The following is a 22,742-nucleotide window of genomic DNA, read 5'->3' on the forward strand; positions in this document are numbered from 1 at the left end:
TTGAGACCTTCCTTGTGCAGTATCGGACACAAATAACTAGCTCGATTGGTTTCTTTTCATCTTGGGTGCAGGTTCTGAAAGTTCCATCTTCCATCCAACAGGGATTTTTCCATTGGCAGTTGTATTTGGTGAATAAATAAACCAACAAAGTATTTCAGGATTTATTTTAAACAGTACAAATGATTTATGAACAGGAAGGTATTAGAAAAGCAGAATCATGTTTCATGCAAGAAATGTTGCCACAAACAGAACTGGTCAAAAACTTGAATGAATAAATGAATGAATGAATAAAGCTTTGAACAGTCTCGCACAGCTCTGTCCACATTAGAGCGCTGTCTAAAAATTGTCAAACTTATTTTGTCAAGATGTCCTCCATCTGCCTCATGGTAATGCACGTCAGAAGCACCTTCGTCCCCAGAAAGTCTTTCCCGTGGAGCCTCTGAGCCAGCGCAGCAAGCTTCTTTGACTTAAACTGAATCACGGCCTCACCGATGCCACTTCCCTCACTGTTGCGCAGTAACGCAATGTTGTCCTTCTTTATTTTGTACTTGCTGAAAAGGCTTTTGATTTGATCTTTCTGCACATCTGCCGGCATGTTTCTTATAAACAGGCAAGTCTTAGCTTCCAGGCCCATGTCCGCACCCAGTGACCCCTCAGAGGCATCAACTAGGCCAGATTTCCTCTTTAGATTTGGTTTCGTTCTTGGGTCTTTGGGCTTTAGACGATGCTTGAGACTTTTAAGATGCATTTTGCTCATCTTTTCTCTCATTGCCTCCTTTGTGATTGATGAGACTGTAATAGTATTGGAGCCTACGTGGCAGCCAGTGAGATTCATTGCATAGTCGAAATCTTCAGTTCGATTAAAAAGGAGAAAAGCAGTGTCTGTTCTGTTGCCTTCTTTGTCGAGCAGATGCAGTACATTTTTGTGTGGAATGGTTGCACATCCAAACAACTCTTTTATTTCAGTCTTGGTCATCGTTTTTGGCAGATTGCTTACCATAACAATGTACTCCACAGCTGGAGTTCCTGACTCACTGTCAACTTTTAGCTTTTTTGGTCCATTAGTTAGCAGCTGGTTGATGGACTTCCTCTTGGGGCGCAGTACAGAAGCAGATTTTTGCCTGTGGTTTACACTTTCTTTAAGAGGGTACTGGTGGCGTTCTTGTATCGCCTCAACATCAACAGCATCTTCACATTCCTGCAGCGCGCTATTCCATATCTTCTCACACGCTCCACGAACATCCACGCAGAAGGGGCCCAGTGATTGCTGGTTAAAGTTAAGAGCAGCACTTGCATCCTGCATTGTAGCAAACTTCACAAGGCAGCCATGGTTTAATCCCAACCTCACATTTACTATGGCTTCCTGTACAGTCAGCCCTCTGAAAAAATGGCAGATATCATCTTTTGTGGTTGAGGGTGGCAGACCAAAGAGCCTGACGTAGCCTGGCTGTGAGTTTAGAGTTTGCTCTGGTGTCCTCTCCTCTTTCCCTACAGCAGCAGGACAGTCTGCGATGAGGACATCTCTTTGGTGGGTTGGCTGAAGACCTTGGAGAACAGTACAAATCCCAAGAAGAAAGGCTGCACTGGGATCAAGAGATTGTGCATCTGAAGTCTGTATATCTGCAGGACTGTGATGAACATTCTGTGCCTTCACAGATAGATTTGAACTAGCACGACTAACTGGGTATGTAGAAGAAGGTGAAAGACTTGCAGTATTATCGCGAGGCCTAGTATTTGAACTCATGCGATTTACAGCGGCACGTGGTCGCAGTCTAACAGCATGGTGGGAGGCTTTCTTCTTCTCCTTTAAAACTGTCTCTAATCTATGCTCCAGCTCTTCCATCTTGCTTATGTGCAGAGTCACCTTAGAGCCTTTGAGTACATTTCCAGTCAGCCGCATGGCCAACTGGGCCTCTCTTTCTGTGTTGAATGCAATAAAGGCCTCTTGGAGCCTTCCTCCCACAATGCACACTCCACCATCAGGAATTCGCACAGAGCCAAAGAAAGCCCGAATATCTTCAATACCCGCCTTGGCATCCAGACCTTTCAGTCGCAGGATTATGGTCATTTTGCTGCTACCAGGTCACCAAGTTATGAGATACCTTTAAAAAAAGTGAGAGAGAAGGAAAACGGCTGAAATGAGCCAAAATATGGGCTGTGTGTTAGCATACGACCACGAAACGCACATTCAGTGAGAACACGTGTCCTGCTGGTGGAAAGCAAAAGAGAAGGCGCAGGAAAAACACGTTTTCTTCTTTCCTTGAAATCCGAACAAATACTCACCACAGCCACTCACAACAGATACTGGTTAAAAGCTGGCATGGAGGGCGTTGTCACTGCTGTAAACCCGACTAAACTTTTAGTCATGGACCCATGCTTAAAATCTCTTTTGTCCCGCCTCTCCCGCTTAACCCCTTACCCCGTTGATTTTTTATAGACTTACCGCCACCTGCTGGAGGGGAGCGTAACTCCTGGGAGAACTGGTACATCACTGTACATCAAAAATAATCTGCATGACATTGCCCTCAGCTCTCTTTTTTCCAGTGTCCTCGTTGATTCAACACAATCATGTCCTGTGAGCCTAAACATATCCCCGTTTCTATGTGTGTGTTGTTGTTGTTTTTTTCCAAATAAAATAAGAGCAAAAGTGGTTTCAGCAAATTACTAAAGTGCAAATTATTAAATAAAATTAGTAATTTATCCATAAAAAGCTAGAAAAAAAAACATACCTTGAGTGTTGGTTTCCTAAACTAAGAATTGATCCGTCATGAATTTGAAAATGAGTAAGTTTCAGTTATTTACCTGAACTCTCTTTGTAAGGCTTGTGCATCTCCTATCTGCTCTCCTGTTTTAAAGCGTTTCACTTAAATCTTTAGATTTTTAAAATCTTACTTGATCACTAAGAGGTGCGGTCTCTCCTCCCCTGAGGTCTATGCCGATATATTAACATACGTACTTTGTGTAAGGAAGTGGAAATGCAAGATGCAGCTGCAGATTATGTTTCCTGTCAAAAGTCCCGTATGACTCACACGTTAAAACCCAAACAAAAACAAGTAATTACTACTTTGCAATAGGTGTATTTTCTAAAATCTTGCTCTTCTGAAAAGCTGGTTAGATCTTCAGCTTGTGTTTATCAGTACCTTAAGCAGTGAAGGTTTTCAATGTGCCTATTTGCAGTGAAATCGGTGAAAACACCCTTATTTATTTTATTTTAAACTACCCGCTGTGGTGGCCTCTTGTGAATAAAGGAGCAGATCAAAGTAACTTTATATTATTTAGAACAATGTAGGAGGCAGGTGTAAAAATTAAAGCTGAGTTTAAATACTTTGGGTTAACCATCCAAAGCAACAGACCGTGCACAAGAGAGGTAAAGAAGGGCGTCCAGACAGGGTGAAGTAGAGCAGCAAGTGTGAAAGGGGAGGTGGCAAGGTTTAGAAGACTGCCGTCAGACCTGCTATGATTTATTGTACTTACAAAAGACAGGAGACCAGAGCTAAAGGTATTAACGTTTTCACTGGGAGGGATCGGACTGGACAGAATTCGAAACATTTACATTTAAGTACACATTTGAATAAAGTTACAATCAAATTAAAATAAAGTTACATCTCATATATGAAGAAAATCCACTTTATGAATTTATAATGGAGCTAAACTAATGGTCAGATTAATACTAATTAATTTCCCCTAAAATAAAAAAAGTATTTTATATAGAAATCTTTTAAATGAATTTAACTGTTTTATTTCAGGTATGGGTTGTTGGTTTTTTTTGTTTTTTTTACTCATTTGCGTCATCACGTCATCACGTCGCATAAAGCACTGTGGGTAAAAAAGGGAAGAACGTTGTTTACCATGGCGACGGAGACGCTACAGTTTGTCGTTAACAGACACAAAGTGCCTGTAACGTTGTTTATTTTAATGTACATCGACGTCCTGCGGTGCCAGCCGTTCACCATCCCCTTCAGGACTCCATCAGACTGCGGCGCGGAGGAGTTTTTCGATATTTCGAGTTTGTCGTGTGTGAGGTGCGGTCCAAATCAGCGGCGGAGCACAACAGGTCGGTTAACCTCACCATCATCACACCGCATCACCGGAATCGAGCAAACGACGCCACTTTGAAAATAAAAGTGTCTTACCGTTAATCAAATAAAGTTTAAGTCTAACCACAAAGAAGCCAAAGTAAGCTAGGGTGCTCGGTGCAAAAATAATGAGCTCAGGAGCTAGCACGCTGCTGAGATAAAGAGGTATGCACGGAGTCTGTTTGACGTTAAGTAAAGTTAGACAGCAGGTTTGAGCTGAAATGCAAGTAATGCTGAACAGAGCTGATCACATGCAAATAATATTATTTCAAACAAGAGCACAAAGCAGCCAGGTGCGCTTGGAGAGCACAGGAGGACACAAACACTGCTTACAGAGGAGTCCTGCTTGCTGTAAGCCTTCTGACTTGTGATAATCTGAGAGGAAGCTAAATAGATGGCTCTTTTATAATTTATCATTCTCAAACTAATGACGGCTTCTGACATGAGCACCGTTCACGTTAGAAGCCTCCGTTTTCCCACAGTTACCGTTTGCTGTGTATTCTCAACTACTGTGGATTACTTTGATCATAAAGAAATCTTATTGCCAATTCAACCTTATTTTGTAACATATAGGTCTTCATTTTAGTTGTACTTCTTTTCCTTCTTTCTTTTAGCTGGTCCCCTTAGGGGGTCACCAAAGCAGATCATCTACCGCCATCTCACTGTGTCCCTGCATCCTCCTCTGTCACACCAATCCTCTGCATGTCCTCTCCCATCAATAACCTCTGTGGTCTTCTTCTTTTTCTCTTACCCTGCGGCTCCACATTTGGCATTCTTTGTCAATTGTACCCACTATCCACCCTCTGTCCAAACCATCTCAGCCTTGCCTCACTAAGTTTGTCTCCAACATTTTAGGTTGTAATTAAACTGTCTTAAATAAAAGATCCTGTTACACACTTGATCCTAGATCCCAGAGTGCCTGTGCTCATCTAATGCTTTCCCCAAACTTTATGGGTGTATGATATATGTATATGTGGAAAAGGTGACCATCGTTGTTTTTTTGTTGTTGTTGTTATTTGTTTTTGGGGGTTTTTCTATTGTCAAATGGGAAAAGATGCAGTGATTAATTTTCTCTAGCCATTGCAGGAAACTAGAGGAAGAACAGCCTTCCTAAGAGCCCTCTTTTATACTCATTTGTCAGGCACTTCACCTGCTCTCTCTCTTCCCATTTTTTCCCCTTCTTTCTCTCCCTTTACCAAGCATGGCTTGCTTGTTGAGGCCCATCCCATTGTTTCTCCCGTTCTCTCTGACCTCTCACCCACATAATTTAAGGCAAATTCAAGCTCACTTAATCACGATAGTTACATTTTCTTTTTTTCTATGTTGTACACAAACATGATTTCTCATTAGCTCAATTACATATGATATCATGACACTTCAACTGCTTTACTTCTTTTCAGCTCTGTCACATGTGAATATACCTTTTGTCTTCATGACTCTGTGTTTATCAATTGCAACTTACTCAATATAATTCTTTTATTCAAAATCATGCATGATGGACCAGAGACTCACATTTCTCTGTCTTTTACGCGCTGCCCGCTTAGTGCTCTCACTCGCATAGAGAGAGACAAGGACACACCGTAGTTGTAACAATGTGCCCAGAATCTAGGCAAAAGTCAAGTATTAAAACCATTTTATTACTCAAACCACATTTTCTCATTCATCATATTGATCAGGTTTACTCTTGATTATGTTCTAGAAAGAATTAAGTAGGATTCCCTATTAGCAAAATTACATATGGATAAACTCTGTTTTAGCACTATGTATCACTTTAACCATAAAAAGACTGGATGTTAGGTCCTTTTTTTCCACTTTTGACGGTGTTTCTCAATCTTTCACAAAATAAAAATACTTCAGATAGGGCAAAAACAGAGTTTATTCAATTCTAACCAGCTTGAAGGCCAATATTTATTATGATCACCTTTATTCTTTATCACACCGTGAACTTTCTTAGACCAACGTTCTCGTAATGTCTTAAGTACTCTTCAGGAAACGTTCTCCAGGCTTCTTTGAGGACATTTAAAGCTCTTCTTTGGATGTTTGCTGCTTCATCTTTGTCAAGATGAAGCAATGAGAAATGTTGAATGTTTTATTCCCTCCTTTTCCAAATCAGACACTGAAACCATTGAACCGAAAGTGTGAATCTTTTCCCACAAAGTGCCAGCAGCAGCAGCATTATAGAGTCACCACATAAATCAAATGTAAGAAGGAAAAAGAGCATAGCGGGTAGTGCTTTCACTTTATTACACGATTGCCCAACACTTTAGTTTAACAATAACAAAAGTAACTTAACCGTGTAACTCTGGGAGCTGTACAATGTTATCATATACTAAAATTTAAAAACTGAAGAAATATTTTCTACCTGGGATGTTGTATCCTGTGTCGAGTTTGTAACCAGCTGCGAATCAGTGATTTTAACCCGTCGTTTGCTCTTCCTGTCACATGAAGTGAAGCTACCGAGTGCTACAGCACTTGGTTGAGTAATTTGTTTACTCTGTGTCGCACATCTCCAGCTGCTCGTATCTCCTCCTCCTGTGCCGTCACACCCTCTATGTACTCATGCAGTGTTTTTTTTTTTGTTTTTTTGTTTTTGTTTTTTGCTTCATTTGATGAAACAAGTTTGTCGTTTCCAGCTTTAGTGGGGACAGTTTTCTTGCCTGTTTTTGCAAAACATGGAGGTTTTTGTTAACTAAAAATCGTCATCGGTAGCTCACACGTGGCTCTCGCTTTCAGGCACGTCTGGGTTCGTCTCCCGTTATAGGCACCACAGAAAATAAATTAATGACATTGCTGTACCTGATGGTACTTCTCTGTGTTCCGAATTCCTTCAATTTTCACAAGTTCTTTGACACCACTGACTGAAATACCATTTGGTGGGGGGTTTTATGATTGAATGATTCATATGTGAATCATCTTAAAATTGTTGGGTATAAGGATTACACTGAGAAAAACTGAAGAACTATTGTTCAAGGCAGCTTTTAAAAAAACATTACAAGAAGATCTGGTTCCTTGGAAGCAAAATATAAAGAAATGAGGGGTGCCTCAAGACTTTTGCACAGTACTTAAATTAAGAGAGAACTAGACCACAGCAGATTATCTAGACTATGAAAGCTGTCTGCTTTTAAAGGAATCCAGCATCAAGGACTTAGTTCTAACTTCTGATTCATACAGTGAGTGACGGGGTGGTTAGGGTTAATCTTTTCACACTCGAGTGTGTTTGCCCCTCCTGAACATCAGTGCAGTTATGCCATCACTTTCAAAGCCAACAAACAGTGCAACAAATTTCTGATGTAGATTATCAGTTTGACACTCAGTAATAATAATAATAGATTGGATTTATATAGTGCTTTTCTAGGCACCCAAAGCGCTTTACAATTCCACTACTCTCGCATTCACACACTGGTGGAGGCAGCTACACATGTAGCCACAGCTGCCCTGGGGCAGACTGACAGAAGCGAGGCTGCTATATTGCGTCATCGGCCCCTCTGGCCAACACCAGTAGGAGGTAGGGTAAAGTGTCTTGCCCAAGGACACGATGACCAGGACAGAGAGCCCAGGTATCGAACCGGCGACCTTCGTGTTACAGATACGCTTCCCAACCCCCTGAGCCACGGCCAGGGTTATGACAAAATATGACAATCTGCTGCTCTGAATTGCTTTCATTTACTTAGCCAGGGGTAGTTTTTATGCTCCAAATGTCTGCTGGCACTTGTTTGCTGCTGATTGAAGAGCTATGCATGGATCAGTGTGGGTTTAGAAGGATACAGGATCAGTCTACTTAGGAGTGCTGGCAGTGAAAGTTGGATTCTCATTTCGTTGTAGTTTGGCCTACAGATAGCATTAAGCTTAGAGGGGAAGATAAATGTCATCCCCTTTTTTTTCATAAAAAAAAAAAAGAAAACTCAGTAGAGGATGTGTAGATCAAAGCTTGTGAAATCACATCCTGTATCCTGTGTATTTGCTCTTTATTCTGTTTGCAGAAACTGCAGAAACAATTCCTTTAGAAAGAACAAAAAAAAGACTGAAGAAAATGAGATACATGCAACTAAACCTGCCAATCTAGAAGGATGTGTGCCTGTCATTGTTTTGTGACACATTGTGGCAGGGCCACTTCTTCGCTTGGTCTTTACTTGTAAAAAAACAAAAAAACAAACCAAATACAGCATAAACACCACATAAAAACACTGTTAAAACATTGTTTAAAACATTTTGGAGGGGTTGTCATTGCATTAATATCTCTGAGCTGAAAGCTACGCAACATATCCAGTGTTCCCTCAAAGTTTAAATTGGGTTTCTTACTGTTTTCAGGACTGAGCTGTGTCTGCCAGAGTGGGTACAAAACTGTTACCACTGATAAAGCGTCCATTTCTTGTGAGAAATGTCTCCCAAACAAACCGGTACGTATAGTTTTTCACTTTTATTTCGTTTTTGTTTTGTTTTTTAATTTGATGTAAGATAGTTTGTATCTTAGGTTATGTGAGCTCTTACAGTGTTCTCTGTTTTTATTTACAGGGCGTCACAAAAGATGGGTTCGGTTGTATTCGCTGTCCAGGCGGCCTCAGTAATGACGGAAAGTGCCAGTGCCCCCCTGGTGATGTCCTGGGTGAGTCACTGGTAATAGGAATGCAGTAAACAGTGGTACAGTCGTTGGTACTGTCATAGAAGAAGGTACTGGGTTTGAATCTGCCGTCCAGCTGGGGACCTTTCTGTGTGGAGTTTGTGTGTTCTTACTTTGCTTATGCAAGCTCTCTCTAGCTTCATCGCACAGCCCGAAGACATGAAATGTGAATGTGCATGGTTGTCTGTGACCCTGTGTTGGCAACCTGTGCAGAGGGAATCTCCCTCTCAAACTAATAAGCTAATAAATTGAATGAAAAACCGTAATAATTGTGCATTTGCTGCATGAAAGGTTGTTTTTGTTTTTCAGTGGAAAGAGATCTCAATGGAACCCTCTTGGAAGAGGCCAGGTGTGAAACGTGCGATGAAGACAGTCCTGCTTTGTCGGTACCAAACAGGAATGGAGACAGGTGTTTTGTCTGACTAAAATCTGCATATTTGAAGAGATTAATTAAGTACAGTCTCATTTCGTTCAGAGACTGTACTTTGAACGAAACAGATGATTTCACTGTTCCACTGTGGCACAGAAAGGCAGCATTAGAGATTTTAAAATGTCCAATATTGATCCCAAAAAGATGATTCTGTTTATCTGGACGTAGCGTTCTTTTTGTATGCACAGACATTTGTTTTTACTCCTGCTAGTTCTGTCTGAGTTGTAGTAAAGTCTGCCTTGACTGCAGATCTTGCTTGTATGGTATGTGAGAAATGGAGTGATACCTAAAATTGCCTTTTAGGTGTGAGAGATGTCTGGCTGCCTACGTTAATACCTCTTGTGCATGTAAATCTCCTAACGTCCCGGTGAGTCCAGACAATCTTGACCCTTTTGACATCTTAAACATCCCACATCATTAAATTAAGAGGCTATAGGATTGCATCTGTGATTGTTTTGTGATTTATTTTTTTCTCTCTCCCCAGGGAGGAGGTTTATGTTTCCCTCCTGGTATCATCTCCACCAATGTCAATCCCACTGTCACTTATTCTCAGTTGGTGAGTCTCCTTCTCTCTGATTTCTTGGTAAATTTTTTGATGGTTTTTTTTGTTCTTTTTTTCTTTGTCTTTTTTATTTTTTTTTAAACTCTGATCTGTTTTTCGCCTTGCAGAAGTTCAGTGTCCAGTCAGCCTGGTTCCTGGAAAACCTCTACTCCTCTTCCTCAGCTTGCCTTGTAAATCCAAGACTTTATGTATTTTATACGTAATTCTTCATCTAAAATCATGGGAAGCAAGTTTAAGTCACATTCCAATATTGTCATAAACAATGTCCCTACTATGTCACTTGTCACAAATCATTAGATTTTTTTTAAAGCCAACCCCTGAGGTGGCTTTTAAAATATGTGTAATGTGCTTTGTTACGAGTGCTATGTGCCGGTATTATTCTGATGTATTTAGCAGTGCTGTGTAAACAAGTCGTGTTCCTACAGGGCTTCTCCAACCTGACGGCGTGTCAGGCTCTTGGAAACATGTGTGTGATGAACATGCACTCTTTCAGCAGTGCATCTACAGATGCCTGTGCACTCTTCAACAACATCTTCAGATTCAGGGCTGCTTTGAGCTCAACCCAAGGCATTTCTTACTGGTAATCATGTATAAATTATGCGACCTTTCTGTAAACGTGAATGAATCCTGTTGTAGTTTACCCTGAGTGAATGCTCACAACTCTTCAGGAGAGCTAATCTGCCGTGGCTTTATTACGGGGATGAACCAGGAGTTGCCATTCGCGTGCTTCAGACTGATCCTGTTCCAATTGGGTTTAGCTTCAGAGGTAAAAACAAGGTAAGTACTTGACTTTAAGCCTCTTTACATTAAAACAGAATAGTAATGAAAATAACTGTGAAAGACAATGATAGCAGTAAATAAACATTTTTTGGCACCTTAAATTGAGATGTAAAATTAAAAAGTAAATGTTCTTTTAATTGACATTTTTGTTGTGTGTGTTTTTTGTCAGAACACAGACTTTAGACTGCTTGCTGCTGTCTACAATGTCAGAGGAGAGTTCCTCAGATGGGAGCAAGTGGGAGGACAAAATCTGCAGGTAAAACCCTTTGAATACTACTCTACAGCACAGCCCCTTAGAAAATTAGACTTATTTGCAGAAGCTGTTTAAGAGCCAAATGAGTACAGTGAACTCACTGTACTCAAATGGCCTCCACAATCACCAGATATCAATCCAGTAGAGCGCTTTTGGGATGTGGTGGAACCAGAGATTCACATCATGTATTATCAGCCAATAAATTTGCAGCAACTGTGCGATGCTGTCATGTCAATATGGACCAAAATCTCTACGGGATGATTCCAGCACCTTGTCAAATCTGTGCCATGAAGAATTAAGACTATTTAAAGTGTCCAGTGAATGTAAATTGTAATTGTAAATTGGGACATTTTGTGAGTTTATTACTAATAAGAAAACGAAACAGTGAATATTCCCCTTTTTGCCTTTTAATGTTAGTTTTTGTTTCTCTGTAAAGATGTCTAATTGTATTGCAGATTATTGTCTTGCGATGTATCGAGTGTAACAGAATCACTGTGTCATGATGTTATCCTTTACATGAAGTATTCCGATAGTTTTGTTAACTTATTCTGTGATTCTTACCTAACTAAAAGAGTTGGAGTTTTTCCGTGTTAAGCATGTTGTCGTCTTCCTCTCCTCGCTCTTTTAGCTTTGTCCACAGCCAAAAACCAAACGGGCAGCAGCCTTCAGCTTTGGGACAGCTTACAAAGAAAGTGTGAGTTTCTTTTATTTCACTTGACTGAGAAAAAGAATACAAACTCTCTAAAATGCTGAGTGGTAATATAAGCTGTCTGTGTGTGCGCAGTGTGTTCTCTCAGTAGCACAGCTGTTTGCCACCCACCCCGAACCATTGTTCTATGACGTCTTCCTGGACCTCGGTGGAGGAGAAAACACAAAACTTCTACCCCTGCCCACACTGATCCAGAACCAGCAATACAATGGAAGATTCATCAACCAAGGTTGGATTTATATAGACTGTTGTGAAAAAGCATTTGCCCCCCACAAACACTTACATGTTTCCAATAATCAAACAAAAAATAATCAAACAAAGAAAGACAGAGTAAGTACAAAATGAAGTTTTTAAATGATGGTTTATTAAAGGGGGGGAAAAGCTATCCGACCTTACCTGGCACTGTGTCAGAATTTATTTATTTTTTGTTTACTCAGGTTCTCTTCTTCTGATTAAAATTTGTTTGATGACCTCAAACACGTAAGTGTGACAAATATGCAGCCAAAAAATAAGAAGGAGGGGGGTAAATACTTTTTCACAGCTATAAGTGTGTTTTTGCTTGCATTTCTTTGACAAATGATTTTGTTTTTATACAGAGAGCATGAACAACTGGTACTTGTCTCGACGAATGTTTCTCGTCGACACCCTGAGCGGAAGAGAAAAGAGCACAAGTTCTCAGCCTAAAGTCATCCGTGTAGCCAGCAGTGTTAAAATAAGGTAGGCTCCCGCTGTGGAAATAAGGAAACTCATGTTTTTTATGAGTTCTTAATGATGGTTTCTCGTTTGGCTCTCGGCGAAGGCGGTCGCACTTTTTCCCTCCTCCTCCTTCCCCTTATCTTCCCTGCTTAGCCTCTTGTGTCCTTGTCCTGTCTTGTGTGTATTACTTTCCCTGGAACAGTCTCTCACTGTCGTTCTCTAAGACCTAAAAGAGAATTATGGATTTGATCAACTGGTCTCTGAATGCTATTGACACCCTTTTCTCAACGAGAAGTCTGGGCTCGGGAGAGCCCGAGTGCCCTGGAGGGACTTTTCCTGCCGGATACACGATGGACGGGTGGCAGAACTGGAGGACCGTGTGCCTGGCGGAACTGTCGATCGAGGACGCTGAAGATATCTGCCTATTCGGAACCATGATAACAGGGTTCTTGCTGATCGGAGCTGGTTTGGCCCTGGCTTATCGGAGAATTAAGAGAGCGGAACCGGCTGTTCAAACCACCCCAAGGCTGCCCGCTGGGATTGAAACGATGGGACGAGGCGCGACTTCTCACAACGAAAGCAGCATGGTTAAGACCTTGGAGACGCTTACAGCTGCTGTGAAGACTCAAAATAACACCATTGAGCGTATATTGGGATACATCAAGGAGAGGCCTGCTCAAAATGACATCTTTGAGCGAAAGTTGGATCACATCGCAGAACGGCTCACTGCAGTTGTGGGGTCTCAGAGTCAAAAGAATGACAACACCACGGAACGGAAGTTTGATACCATCATGGGGAGGCTCGCGGTTCTCCAACGGGAGATTGAGAGACCAGTGTCGGAGTGTCCAAGGCTGGAGCCGAACAAAAACTCCCAGATAATGACTGTGTGTTGACTATTCTTCCCATTCAATGCAAGGCCACCTGGGTTGGCTGGCAGACTGTTTACTTAGCCTGATAGGGCGGAGGACACTGTCTCAGCTGAACTCTGGACACGCACACACATACACTTACACTGATAAACATGCACTCATCCCCCTCCCTTTCCAAACGCCTTCGATGCTTGTTTCCTGCGTGGGAACACGGCGGGTCTGTGTGCGGCGCTGGAATGGTAGCGCTGTGCAGGGCGGCTGCTGTGTTCGCTTCGGATTACTCTTCACCCCCCACCCAATCCTGTGGCTTGTAATGTCTTTCACAAGTTGTGCTGTGGACATTTATGTGCTTTTTGTGCAGAGGAGTTTTTTTGTTTCCTGTTCTCATGCTGTCCTACCATGGAAGCACAGCATCAGTAGAGGTCTCTTTTTGTCCTCTTGTACTTTCCCATTGTTGTGTATATTTCAGTGTTTTTTCTGTAACGCTACCGATCTCTGACTTGTATCCCCATTTAATGTCTGTGTTGTGTGTGTAAGGTCAGGGGGGTCCCATTTCACTGCAGGGCAACCTGCATGTGGCAAATAAAGGATTGATTGATTGATTGATTGATTGATTGATTGGTTTTGCTGGTATTGATGAGACGTGTTTGGTAGGTTTCAGTTGGTTCCACGAACCCAGGAAGGGAAGGTGTTTCCCCCTCTAATGACTGTGACCTACACAGATGTTCTCATCACGGATCTCAACACTCAAACTGTGGCTGTGAGTGGGTCGCACACTCGCACATTGTTGTCATTATGCTTTCGTTTAAAGCTTAATTTTGACGATTACACCTAATCCCTTGATCTCAGTTGTTAAGTTTGACTAAATTAGTTGATTTGTTTATCTCGAAGCAAGTTTTTGAGTGTTTGCACTGAATTAATTTGTGTTCTTCTAGACAACCTTTGCTGTAGAGTATGAGATGGATCAGAGTGAGGCTCGCTTAAAGACAGATGTGAGTAAAAGTTTGAAAGAAATGTTGATGAAACACAGGGGAGGAGTTCTTGTATGCAGCTGCTGTTACAGCAAAAAGCGATGCAGGATCAACTCTGATTTTTTTTTTTCTTGCTTAGATTGCTCTGGGTGTGTTGGGTGGGGTGGCCGTGCTCTATTCCCTGCTGAAGACCATCAGCTGGAAGAGGAGGATTGCATCTTCCTTCATTGATCTGGAGGTCCTGTGCCTTTATCCTTTAATGTACTTCAGAACTATCTGTCTCTGTAACCACATGAAGTAATGTTGGTTTCTCCTGTCTTTCTTCAGACGATGGTGAAGTTTCTGTTGTTTTATGCTGGTGACCTGGCCAATGTTTTCTTTGCTGTCACTGTGGGAACTGGACTCTACTGGCTTATCTTTTACAAAGTATGTCTCATTCCCTTAAACAGCAGGTCTTTCTTTTATAGGATTATTTCTATTCTTGTGAGCTCTTTAATCAGAATCAGAATCAGAATCAGAATACTTTATTGATCCCTGGGGGAAATTATTTTTTGTTACAGTGCTCCATTTTAAACCAACATTAAGACAAGACAGACAATACGCTAACTAAGAATAGTACAATATATACATATATATATACATACATACATACATAAGTCACTTATAAATAAATATTTGGAAAAGAAACATGTGTAGTTGTAGCAGCAAACAGTGTGTTAAGTGGATGCGTTGTACAGGGAGATGGCCACAGGCAGGAATGATTTCCTGTGTCGTTCAGTGGTGCTTTTCGGTAATCTCAGTCTCTCACTGAACGAGCTCCTGTGACTGACCAACATGTCATGGAGTGGGTGGGAGGTGTTATCCAACATTGTCTTTATCTTGGACAGCATCCGCCTCTCCGACACCACCTTGAGGGAGTCCAGCTCCATCCCCACAACATTGCTGGCCTTACGGATCAGTTTATTAAGTCTGTTGGCATCTGCGACCCTCAGCCTGCTCCCCCAGCATGCAACAGCATAGAGGATCGCACTGGCCACAACAGACTCATAGAAAATCCTCAGCATTTTCTGGCAGATGTTGAAGGACCTCAGTCGCCTCAAAAAATAGAGACGACTCTGGCCCTTCCTGTAAAGTGCTGTGGTGTTTTTAGCCCAGTCCAGTTTATTGTCAATGTGTACTCCAAGGTATTTATAGTCCTCCACAATGTCAACACTGACCCCCTGGATTGAAACAGGGGTCAAGTGTTTCCTGGTCTTCCTGAAGTCCACGATCAGTTCCTTGGTCTTTGCCACGTTGAGCTGCAGATGATTCTGCTCACACCACGTGACAAAGGAGTCGACCACAGCCCGGTACTCTGTCTCATCATCCCTGCTGATGCATCCAACCACCGCAGAGTCATCAGAAAACTTCTGAAGATGGCAGGTCTCTGTGCAGTGGCTGAAGTCTGTGGTGTAGAGGGTGAAGAGGAAGGGGGAGAGGACAGTCCCCTGTGGTGCCCCTGTGTTGCTAATCACCTTGTCAGACACACACTGTGGGAGACGTACATATTGTGGTCTTCCTGTCAGGTAATCAACAATCCAGGACACCAGAGAAGCATCCACCTGCATCGCTGCTAACTTATCACCCAGGAGGGTCGGCCTGATGGTGTTGAAAGCACTGGAAAAGTCAAAAAACATGACCCTCACAGTGCTCGCCGGCTGGTCCAGATGGGTGTAGACACGATTGAGCAGGTAGATGATGGCGTCCTCTGTTCCGAGACGAGGCTGATAAGCGAACTGAAGGGGATCCAGATGTGGTCTTACTATGGGTCGCAGCTGGTCCAGGATGAGCCTTTCCAGGGTCTTCATGATGTGGGAGGTCAGTGCCACGGGCCTGTAATCCTGGGGGCCACTGGGACGAGGCGTCTTTGGTACAGGGACGAGGCATGATGTCTTCCACATCACCGGGACCCTCTGCAGACTCAGACTCAGCATAAACAGTTTATGAAAGACTCCACACAGCTGGGGGGGCACAGGCCTTGAGGACAAGGGGACTCACTCCGTCTGGTCCAGCAGACTTGCCTGAGTGAAGTCTCCTCATTTGCATCTCAACCTGGTATTGAGTGAAGGTGATGGGTGGGGGAGGGGTGTCAGGAATCTCACAGGAGGCAACATGTGAAGAGAGAGGCTGGCACAGTGGTGTGGCTCTGGATTCCAGGCTGACTGCAGGTGAGGTTGTGGGGGTGGGAGCAGACACTGTGGTGTCGAATCTATTGAAAAACAGATTCAACTCGTCGGCTCTATTCTCACCTCCCTCAGCTCCCCTGCTGTTGGTTGGCCTGAATCCAGTGATGGTCTTCATGCCCCTCCACACCTCTCTCATGCTGTTCTGCTGGAGTTTCCACTCCAGCTTCCTCCTGTAATTGTCCTTAGCCTCTCTGATCTTGTCCTTTAGTAACACCTGGACCTTCCTCACCTCCTCTTTGTTGCCCCCTCTGAAAGCCCTCTTCTTGTTGTTGAGGAGGGCTTTGATGTCCTTAGTCACCCACGGCTTGTTATTTGGGTAACAATGAACAGTCTGAGCTGGAACAATGGAGTCGGTGCAGAAAGTTATGTAGTCTGTGATACACTCAGTAAGCCCATTGATGTCCTCGGCGTGAGGCTCACAGAGTGTTTCCCAGTCGGTCACCTCGAAACAGCCCTGTAGTTCCGCTATTGCCTCCTCTGACCACCTCCTAACAGTCCTGGTGGTCACAGGTTCCCTCCTCACAATTGGCACATAGCGGGGGGTGAGGTGAATCAGGTTATGATCTGACCTACCAAGTGGGGGGAGGGAGGAGGAGCTGTATGCATCCTTGACGTTAGCATACAGTAAGTCTAAAGTTTTCTCTCCCCTGGTGGGACAGTCCACATATTGTTTGAATGTTGGTAGTGTATTGTCCAGTGATACATGGTTGAAGTCACCCGAGATCACAATAAAGGCACTCGGGTGCTGAGTCTGTAGCCGAGCTATGGCAGAGTGGATAGTGTCACATGCAGCTGTGGGGTTAGCAGAGGGGGGAACATAAACAGCCACCAAGATGACGTGAGAGAATTCCCTGGGTAAATAATACGGCCTGAGTCCAACAGCACACAGTTCAGTGTCCGGGCAACAAATCCTTTCTTTGATTGTTATGTTGGCAGGGTTACACCACCGGTTGTTAACTAAAACAGCAAGCCCACCTCCTTTACGCTTACCGCTAGCGATGCTGTCCCTGTCCGCCCGAACAGTGTGGAAGCCTTCCACGGAAGCATTCTCATCGGGAATGACCTGGTGCAGCCATGATTCGGTGAAACACATCAGGCTACACTCTCGGTATTCCCTCTGACTCCGTACCAGTGCTGAGAGCTCGTCGATTTTACTTGCCAACGATCGCACATTTCCCATCACGATAGACGGCAGACACGGTTTAAACCTCCTCCTCGCTTCGAGCCTCCGCTGTCTCACCGTCACCTTTTTTCTTCTCTTCTGTCCTTGACCTCTGCATCCCCGATGTGTTTTCCTCCAAATTTCAGCTGGTACTTCTGCGGGCACTTCTGCGGGCCTGGCCAGCGAGCCGGTGTTCCAGATCAACTGGCGTTTAGATCAACTGGCGTTGGTCGAACAGATGTGTGGCAGTCAGATAGTGTAAGAGATAGACAACGGAGGAAAATACAAGTCAGAAAAAAAAAAAGAATACGTATGAAAAAAGAGCTAAACTAAGAGAAAAGCAGGAGCGACTGTAACAGGCTGCACGCTGGTTGGCGCATGCGCACTAAAGAAATATGAATGTCAATGTCTCCTTTCTCTAGTTTTTTTTCCACTTCAGTCTTTTTGCATGGCTTTTAACAGCTTTTGTTTTCTTCTCTCCACTCTGTAGACATTAAAGGCAAGTTTTTTTCCTCCTCTACCTTTCCTTATCAGCACTGTTAATATTTAGATGTAGTGATTGCTGCTTTCTGGTACTTATTTGTGTCTGTGTCTGCTTAGGCCCAACAGTTTGTGTCAGTCCTGTTACCACTGCCGGCTCAGGAGGAGCAGTTTGTGACATACATCGGCTGCGCCTTTGCTCTAAAGGTTAGACACCAGCTGAGCAGATATAACAATGAGCAGTATCCTTGCTGAAAGCTAGATGGTATGCTTCAATCTGGAATACTGAAAATGTGTTATTTGGTGTGATTGTATCCAAGGCTGTCCAGTTTCTCCATAAGCTGGCCCTGCAGGTTACGGTTGATATATTTCTCATCGACTGGGAGAGGCCACGAACTAAAACTAATAGATCTGTGCCAGGTATCAACATGCTTACTTTTAGCTTCATAAGTGGTAAATGACTAGTTGCTTAAAATAATTATCCACATTGACTACTGTTTCAGTGAGTGGCGAATCAAAACATGACACCTCGCCAGTCAGCATCTGGAGGACTTACTTTGTGGCCAATGAATGGAATGAGATTCAGACAATCCGCAAGATCAGTCCGACTTTTCAGATCATGACTGTGCTTTTCTTCCTTGAGGTACATCTCCCACAATTATGGCCCTTTTGTTCATTTTTCAGCTTTTGCTACATCTCAAATTCTTGTTGCTGACATGCCATCCTGTCTTATCTAGGTGCTGGGCTTCTCAAACCTGGCCTTGAGGGACCCCTGGTCAAATTTACAGCGATCTCCCGAAGAATACACCCCCTCATACAGCCTGACACTGCGCTATGGTGTGGCAGCCTTGCTGTGGCTCTGCATTGGGCTTCTGCAGGTGCACAGCCTCCATTTGCTCACTTAACTTTTCTTTCCTTCACATCCATTCTCACCTCATTCTTTCCTAAGGTATCAGTGAAATGTACCCCTTTGAACCCCTTAAAAGATGTCCTTTAAACTCTACAGGTGATTTTCTTCACTGTGTTTTATGCACACTTTGTGGAGGACAAAATCCGTCAGTTTGTAGATCTCTGCTCAGTCAGTAATGTAAGTAGCGGGCATTGCATGAAGCCATTTTTTTCTGTCTTTATGGCCTGGATAAACATTTTTTTTGTGTTTGTTTCTGTGCAGATTTCTGTGTTTATCTTATCATATCGCTGCTTTGGATACTACATTCATGGCCGTTCGGTTCATGGACATGCAGATACAAACATGGAGGAGATGAACAACAATTTGAGAAGAGAAGCCGTATGTACCCCAACAGGCTTTTAGTCTACCTCTCACTAGTGTTTTCAGCTGACTTACATGCTTTTTTTTAATTTATTTTTTTAAGGAGTCACTGTGTGCTCAGAGGGGTTTACTCCCCAACACAGAAGTCCAGACCTTTCAGGTGTCTCTTACCAGCCGTCTGGGGATGCATTATAAAAAAATACAGGAATCAATCAGCAGGGTAAGTCCTGACCACAGTCATGTCTGCACCTCAGCTATGAATGTTCTGTTTAATGGTACTGTTAGTCTGCAGACTGATCAGTACAGCTGCCTATCCCTCTAATAAGAGAGTAAAAGTGTTTAAAGCAGTTGTCTGAACGGAACTTGTTAAACATATGTACTCTACCAGTAATGACAGACAGCCATGGAAAAGCTGCTCTGATGTTTACATTTATTTGGCTTCTTTTCTTTGCATCACAAATATCACTGCACAGTCTTGTAGTAGAAATTGGTATTACACAAATCATATAAAATGTGGTTCCCGGGGTTTAAAAGTGAAGCCAACACAGAAGTACTTTAAGCTTGCATTCTTTTGTAAGGCCACCAGGGGGTGACAGATGTGGTTGTAAAAAGTTTATGTAAAATAGACCCTCTGTTCAAATCTTCCTAAACACTTTCCTGTTCACTGTTAAGTTCTCAGTCACTGACTTCAGGTCATACTGACTAAAACATTCAGTCTGTTTTGTATCTTTGAGTCATTCTAAGTTTCAGGAAGGGTGTTTTAGCATTGACAGTGAGCTGGAAATGACAAGTCGTTAACCAATGAGCATCAGATTTAATAGTCAGACCCATCCCCACTCGCCACATCTGGTTTCAAAACACCAAGATGGCAACAGGACTCCCCAAACAAGTGGGCGACATCATGGTAGCTACACCCATGTTTTATACTGTCTGTGGTGTTGCACTAAACTATCACACGGACTAATTTTAGCTTCAGGTCTTGTCCTTGCAGTACAACTCATAAACATTTTGGATATGAAAATGTTTATGAGTGGGACGATCGTGGCTCAAGAGTTAGGAGTTCGCCTTGTAATCGGAAGGTTGCCGGTTCGAGCCCTGGCTCAGACAGTCTCGTCGTTGTGTCCTTAGGCAAGACACTTCACCCGTTGCCTATTGGTGGTGGTCAGAGTCCGGCAGCCTCGCCTCTGTCAGTGCGCCCCAGGGTGGCTGTGGCTACAACGTAGCTTGCCATCACCAGTGTGTGAATGTGTGTGTGAATGGGTGGATGACTGGATATGTAAAGTGCTTTGAGGTCCTTAGGGACTATTAAAAGCGCTATATAAATACAGGCCATTTACCATATGAAGTCAAAGCAGTGGTTTTCTTGGGGGGGTTTTCTCAGAGCTTTTATCAGTTTGGTAACTTTTATTCATAAGTGCCTTTAAAGGAGTTGATTGTGTCTTGTCCTCCAGAGGAACCAGCCATCACGACTAACAGACGCATCCACGCTCAGCTCGCTCGAGCCACACTTCAAAGCTTACCAAGCCATGAACCACTTCCTGGGATGTGTTATTGACCATGTTAGTACAAACACTCAAGAATAAACTCACTCAGCAAACTAAAAGCAGCAGAGTTTGATCTGACCTGATTCTAGTAGAACAGTTTGCTTATTTCTGTCTTATGTCGTATCATTTGAAAAGGCCCACTCTGACATGGACTACATAGTGAAGGACAAGCTGATGTTTGAGAGTGTCATAGGGATGGAGTTTCTTGAACCCACTGAGAAGAGCATCTTTTACAATGGTGATGGTCTGGGCCAGAGTACATTTCAGTTTGTTTGTCTCCACCTACGTGTGTGTACATGATGTCTGTTTGCACTTCTCGTGGCAGATGAGGCGCACACTTTTAGTAACGTGCTGTATTATGGAAACGAGGCCACACTGCTGATCTTTGACACCTTGTTCTTCTGTGTCGTCGACCTTGGATCCCAGAGCTTTTTGCTTGCAGCTGTGCTTACATACGTGCAGCAAGTGGTCAGTATTTGCTGTCCGTACTGCATGTTCTCAGCACCGCCTAAAAAGTACTCGCAGTAATCAACCTTCTCGTTCTTTACAGATATTTCGCTTTTTGCGTAACAGTTTGGGAAGGAAGAACCTCGCCAACAAGACTCTGGTGGATGAGAGGTTCCTAATTTAAAATTCGTTGCTAGATTGTTGATATCATCTTTGTTAATTAGCTGCATTTCTTTCACAGATGTTTACTATTTACAGATTCTGTCCTTTTTGCACTTATTTTAATAAGTGGTTCTGTAATAAGTGTTTTTTACTGCTGATTTTGATGTAAATATTCAAATTTTTTGACATATTTTTGATGATTAAATGTTTTTTATGACATGATAATCATCCTGTTTTTTATTAAATTTTATTATATTTTTTAGGTAAAGAATAGTAGCGTATCCGGTAGCTATATAAACAAAGGATGATGTACATGCTCATATTCTTATGAACCCAATATTATTTATAACACAATATATTTAACATCTCTGGGTATGTTGGTGGATTCTTGTTGACAGTAAGCAGCGCTATTACATGTCACCACTGGATTTTAGATGAATCAAACATGCTCATAGATTTAAAAAATCAGTCTCCTTATTTTATTCCATAAGAAATATGTGTTTGGGGGGGGGGGGATTGTTTTCTTTTGTTTATATATATATATATGTAAATCCAAACAGAATTTTAATTATATAGAGGAAGGTTCCTGACTGAAGCTAGAAAAACACTGGCCAGCATGAAAAAGTTATAATCTTTTATTTTTATTTCTCTCTGTCTTGGTTTTCTTTCTTGACTGTGTGCCTTTTAATGCAGATGCTTTACTGAAATATGTCTGGCTCTGTTACCTCAGGCATAGTGGGGAATGTTCTCATTGCCTTTTGCTGTTGCATATTCCAAATCCGGCACACTACCAGTGCACTGTTCATGCTACCATGGTATGGTATTGCATTAGTACACATGGTGTTACATCTGTGAAGACTCCATCAATGATGAGTGGTGTAACTCCTACAAAGAGGTTTGGTGCATTGAAAAAAAATTTGGGAAATATTTCAGCAAGGTAATGCTTAACTGCACTGCATGATTTACAGTATGGTGGTTCCATAGATTAACTGACTAACCTGGCCTGCCTGGATTCCAGACTTGTGAAGACATTAGAACACCTCCAAGCTGCTGAACTCAAGAAAAAATATTAATAATTTTCTTTCAATAGTACAGAAACTGGGCTCATTAATACACAAAGTGTTCTTAAAAGAAGAAGCATTGCAGTGCGGTGCTAAATAGACCGAATCCTTTTTTTTTTTTTTTAAACGTCTTGCTGACATCAAATTTAAATCCATCCATAGCCCAACCAAGGTAGCCCATCTGCTTCAAGTTTCAACATACCATAGATTATCATCTGCATACCTGCATAACGTGTGGTTTTTGAGTTACTGTTGTCTTCCTATCAGCTCAAACCGGACTGCCCAGTCTCCTGTGACATCAACAAGGCATTTTCACCTAGTGAACTGGATGTTTTCTGTTTTTCGGACCACTCGCTGTGAAACCCGGAGAAGTGTGGCACCAACCATTCTACTTTCAAAGTCACTTAAATCACTGTTCATCCCCACT

The 22,742-nt window shown here is 42.6% G+C and overlaps 2 protein-coding genes across 3 annotated transcripts; one reads left to right on the forward strand and one right to left on the reverse strand.

The window, feature by feature from the left end:
* Window positions 1–147: 147 nt before the first annotated feature.
* On the reverse strand, window positions 148–6,596 carry rbm12ba (RNA binding motif protein 12Ba). 2 transcript variants are annotated; one of them, XM_004541373.4, is made up of 2 exons: window positions 6,439–6,596; window positions 148–2,102 (listed from the first exon to the last, which is right to left on the reverse strand). In XM_004541373.4, exon 2 carries the CDS (start codon window positions 2,066–2,068, stop codon window positions 353–355), a length of 1,716 nt encoding a protein of 571 aa, XP_004541430.1. In that variant the 5' UTR covers window positions 2,069–2,102; window positions 6,439–6,596; the 3' UTR covers window positions 148–352. The 2 variants fall into 2 exon arrangements, with proteins under 2 accessions (XP_004541430.1, XP_004541429.1); XM_004541372.5 differs by lacking the exon at window positions 6,439–6,596 and adding an exon at window positions 2,284–3,834.
* Window positions 3,831–21,473, forward strand: tmem67 (transmembrane protein 67). Its single transcript, XM_012925151.5, has 28 exons — window positions 3,831–4,054; window positions 8,385–8,473; window positions 8,589–8,679; window positions 9,004–9,103; window positions 9,428–9,491; window positions 9,609–9,680; window positions 9,794–9,856; window positions 10,112–10,266; window positions 10,355–10,463; window positions 10,636–10,722; window positions 11,348–11,413; window positions 11,504–11,657; window positions 12,025–12,145; window positions 13,648–13,753; window positions 13,929–13,985; window positions 14,104–14,202; window positions 14,292–14,390; window positions 17,952–18,038; window positions 18,152–18,251; window positions 18,335–18,474; window positions 18,569–18,709; window positions 18,838–18,918; window positions 19,003–19,119; window positions 19,205–19,321; window positions 20,553–20,660; window positions 20,781–20,883; window positions 20,971–21,113; window positions 21,196–21,473. The coding sequence occupies exons 1-28, from the start codon at window positions 3,850–3,852 to the stop codon at window positions 21,274–21,276; spliced, it is 2,955 nt and encodes a 984-aa protein (XP_012780605.2). The 5' UTR covers window positions 3,831–3,849; the 3' UTR covers window positions 21,277–21,473.
* The last annotated feature ends 1,269 nt before the right edge of the window (window positions 21,474–22,742 follow it).

This window comes from Maylandia zebra, linkage group LG11 (genome assembly GCF_041146795.1).
Source record: "Maylandia zebra isolate NMK-2024a linkage group LG11, Mzebra_GT3a, whole genome shotgun sequence".
Classification (NCBI taxonomy): domain Eukaryota; kingdom Metazoa; phylum Chordata; class Actinopteri; order Cichliformes; family Cichlidae; genus Maylandia; species Maylandia zebra.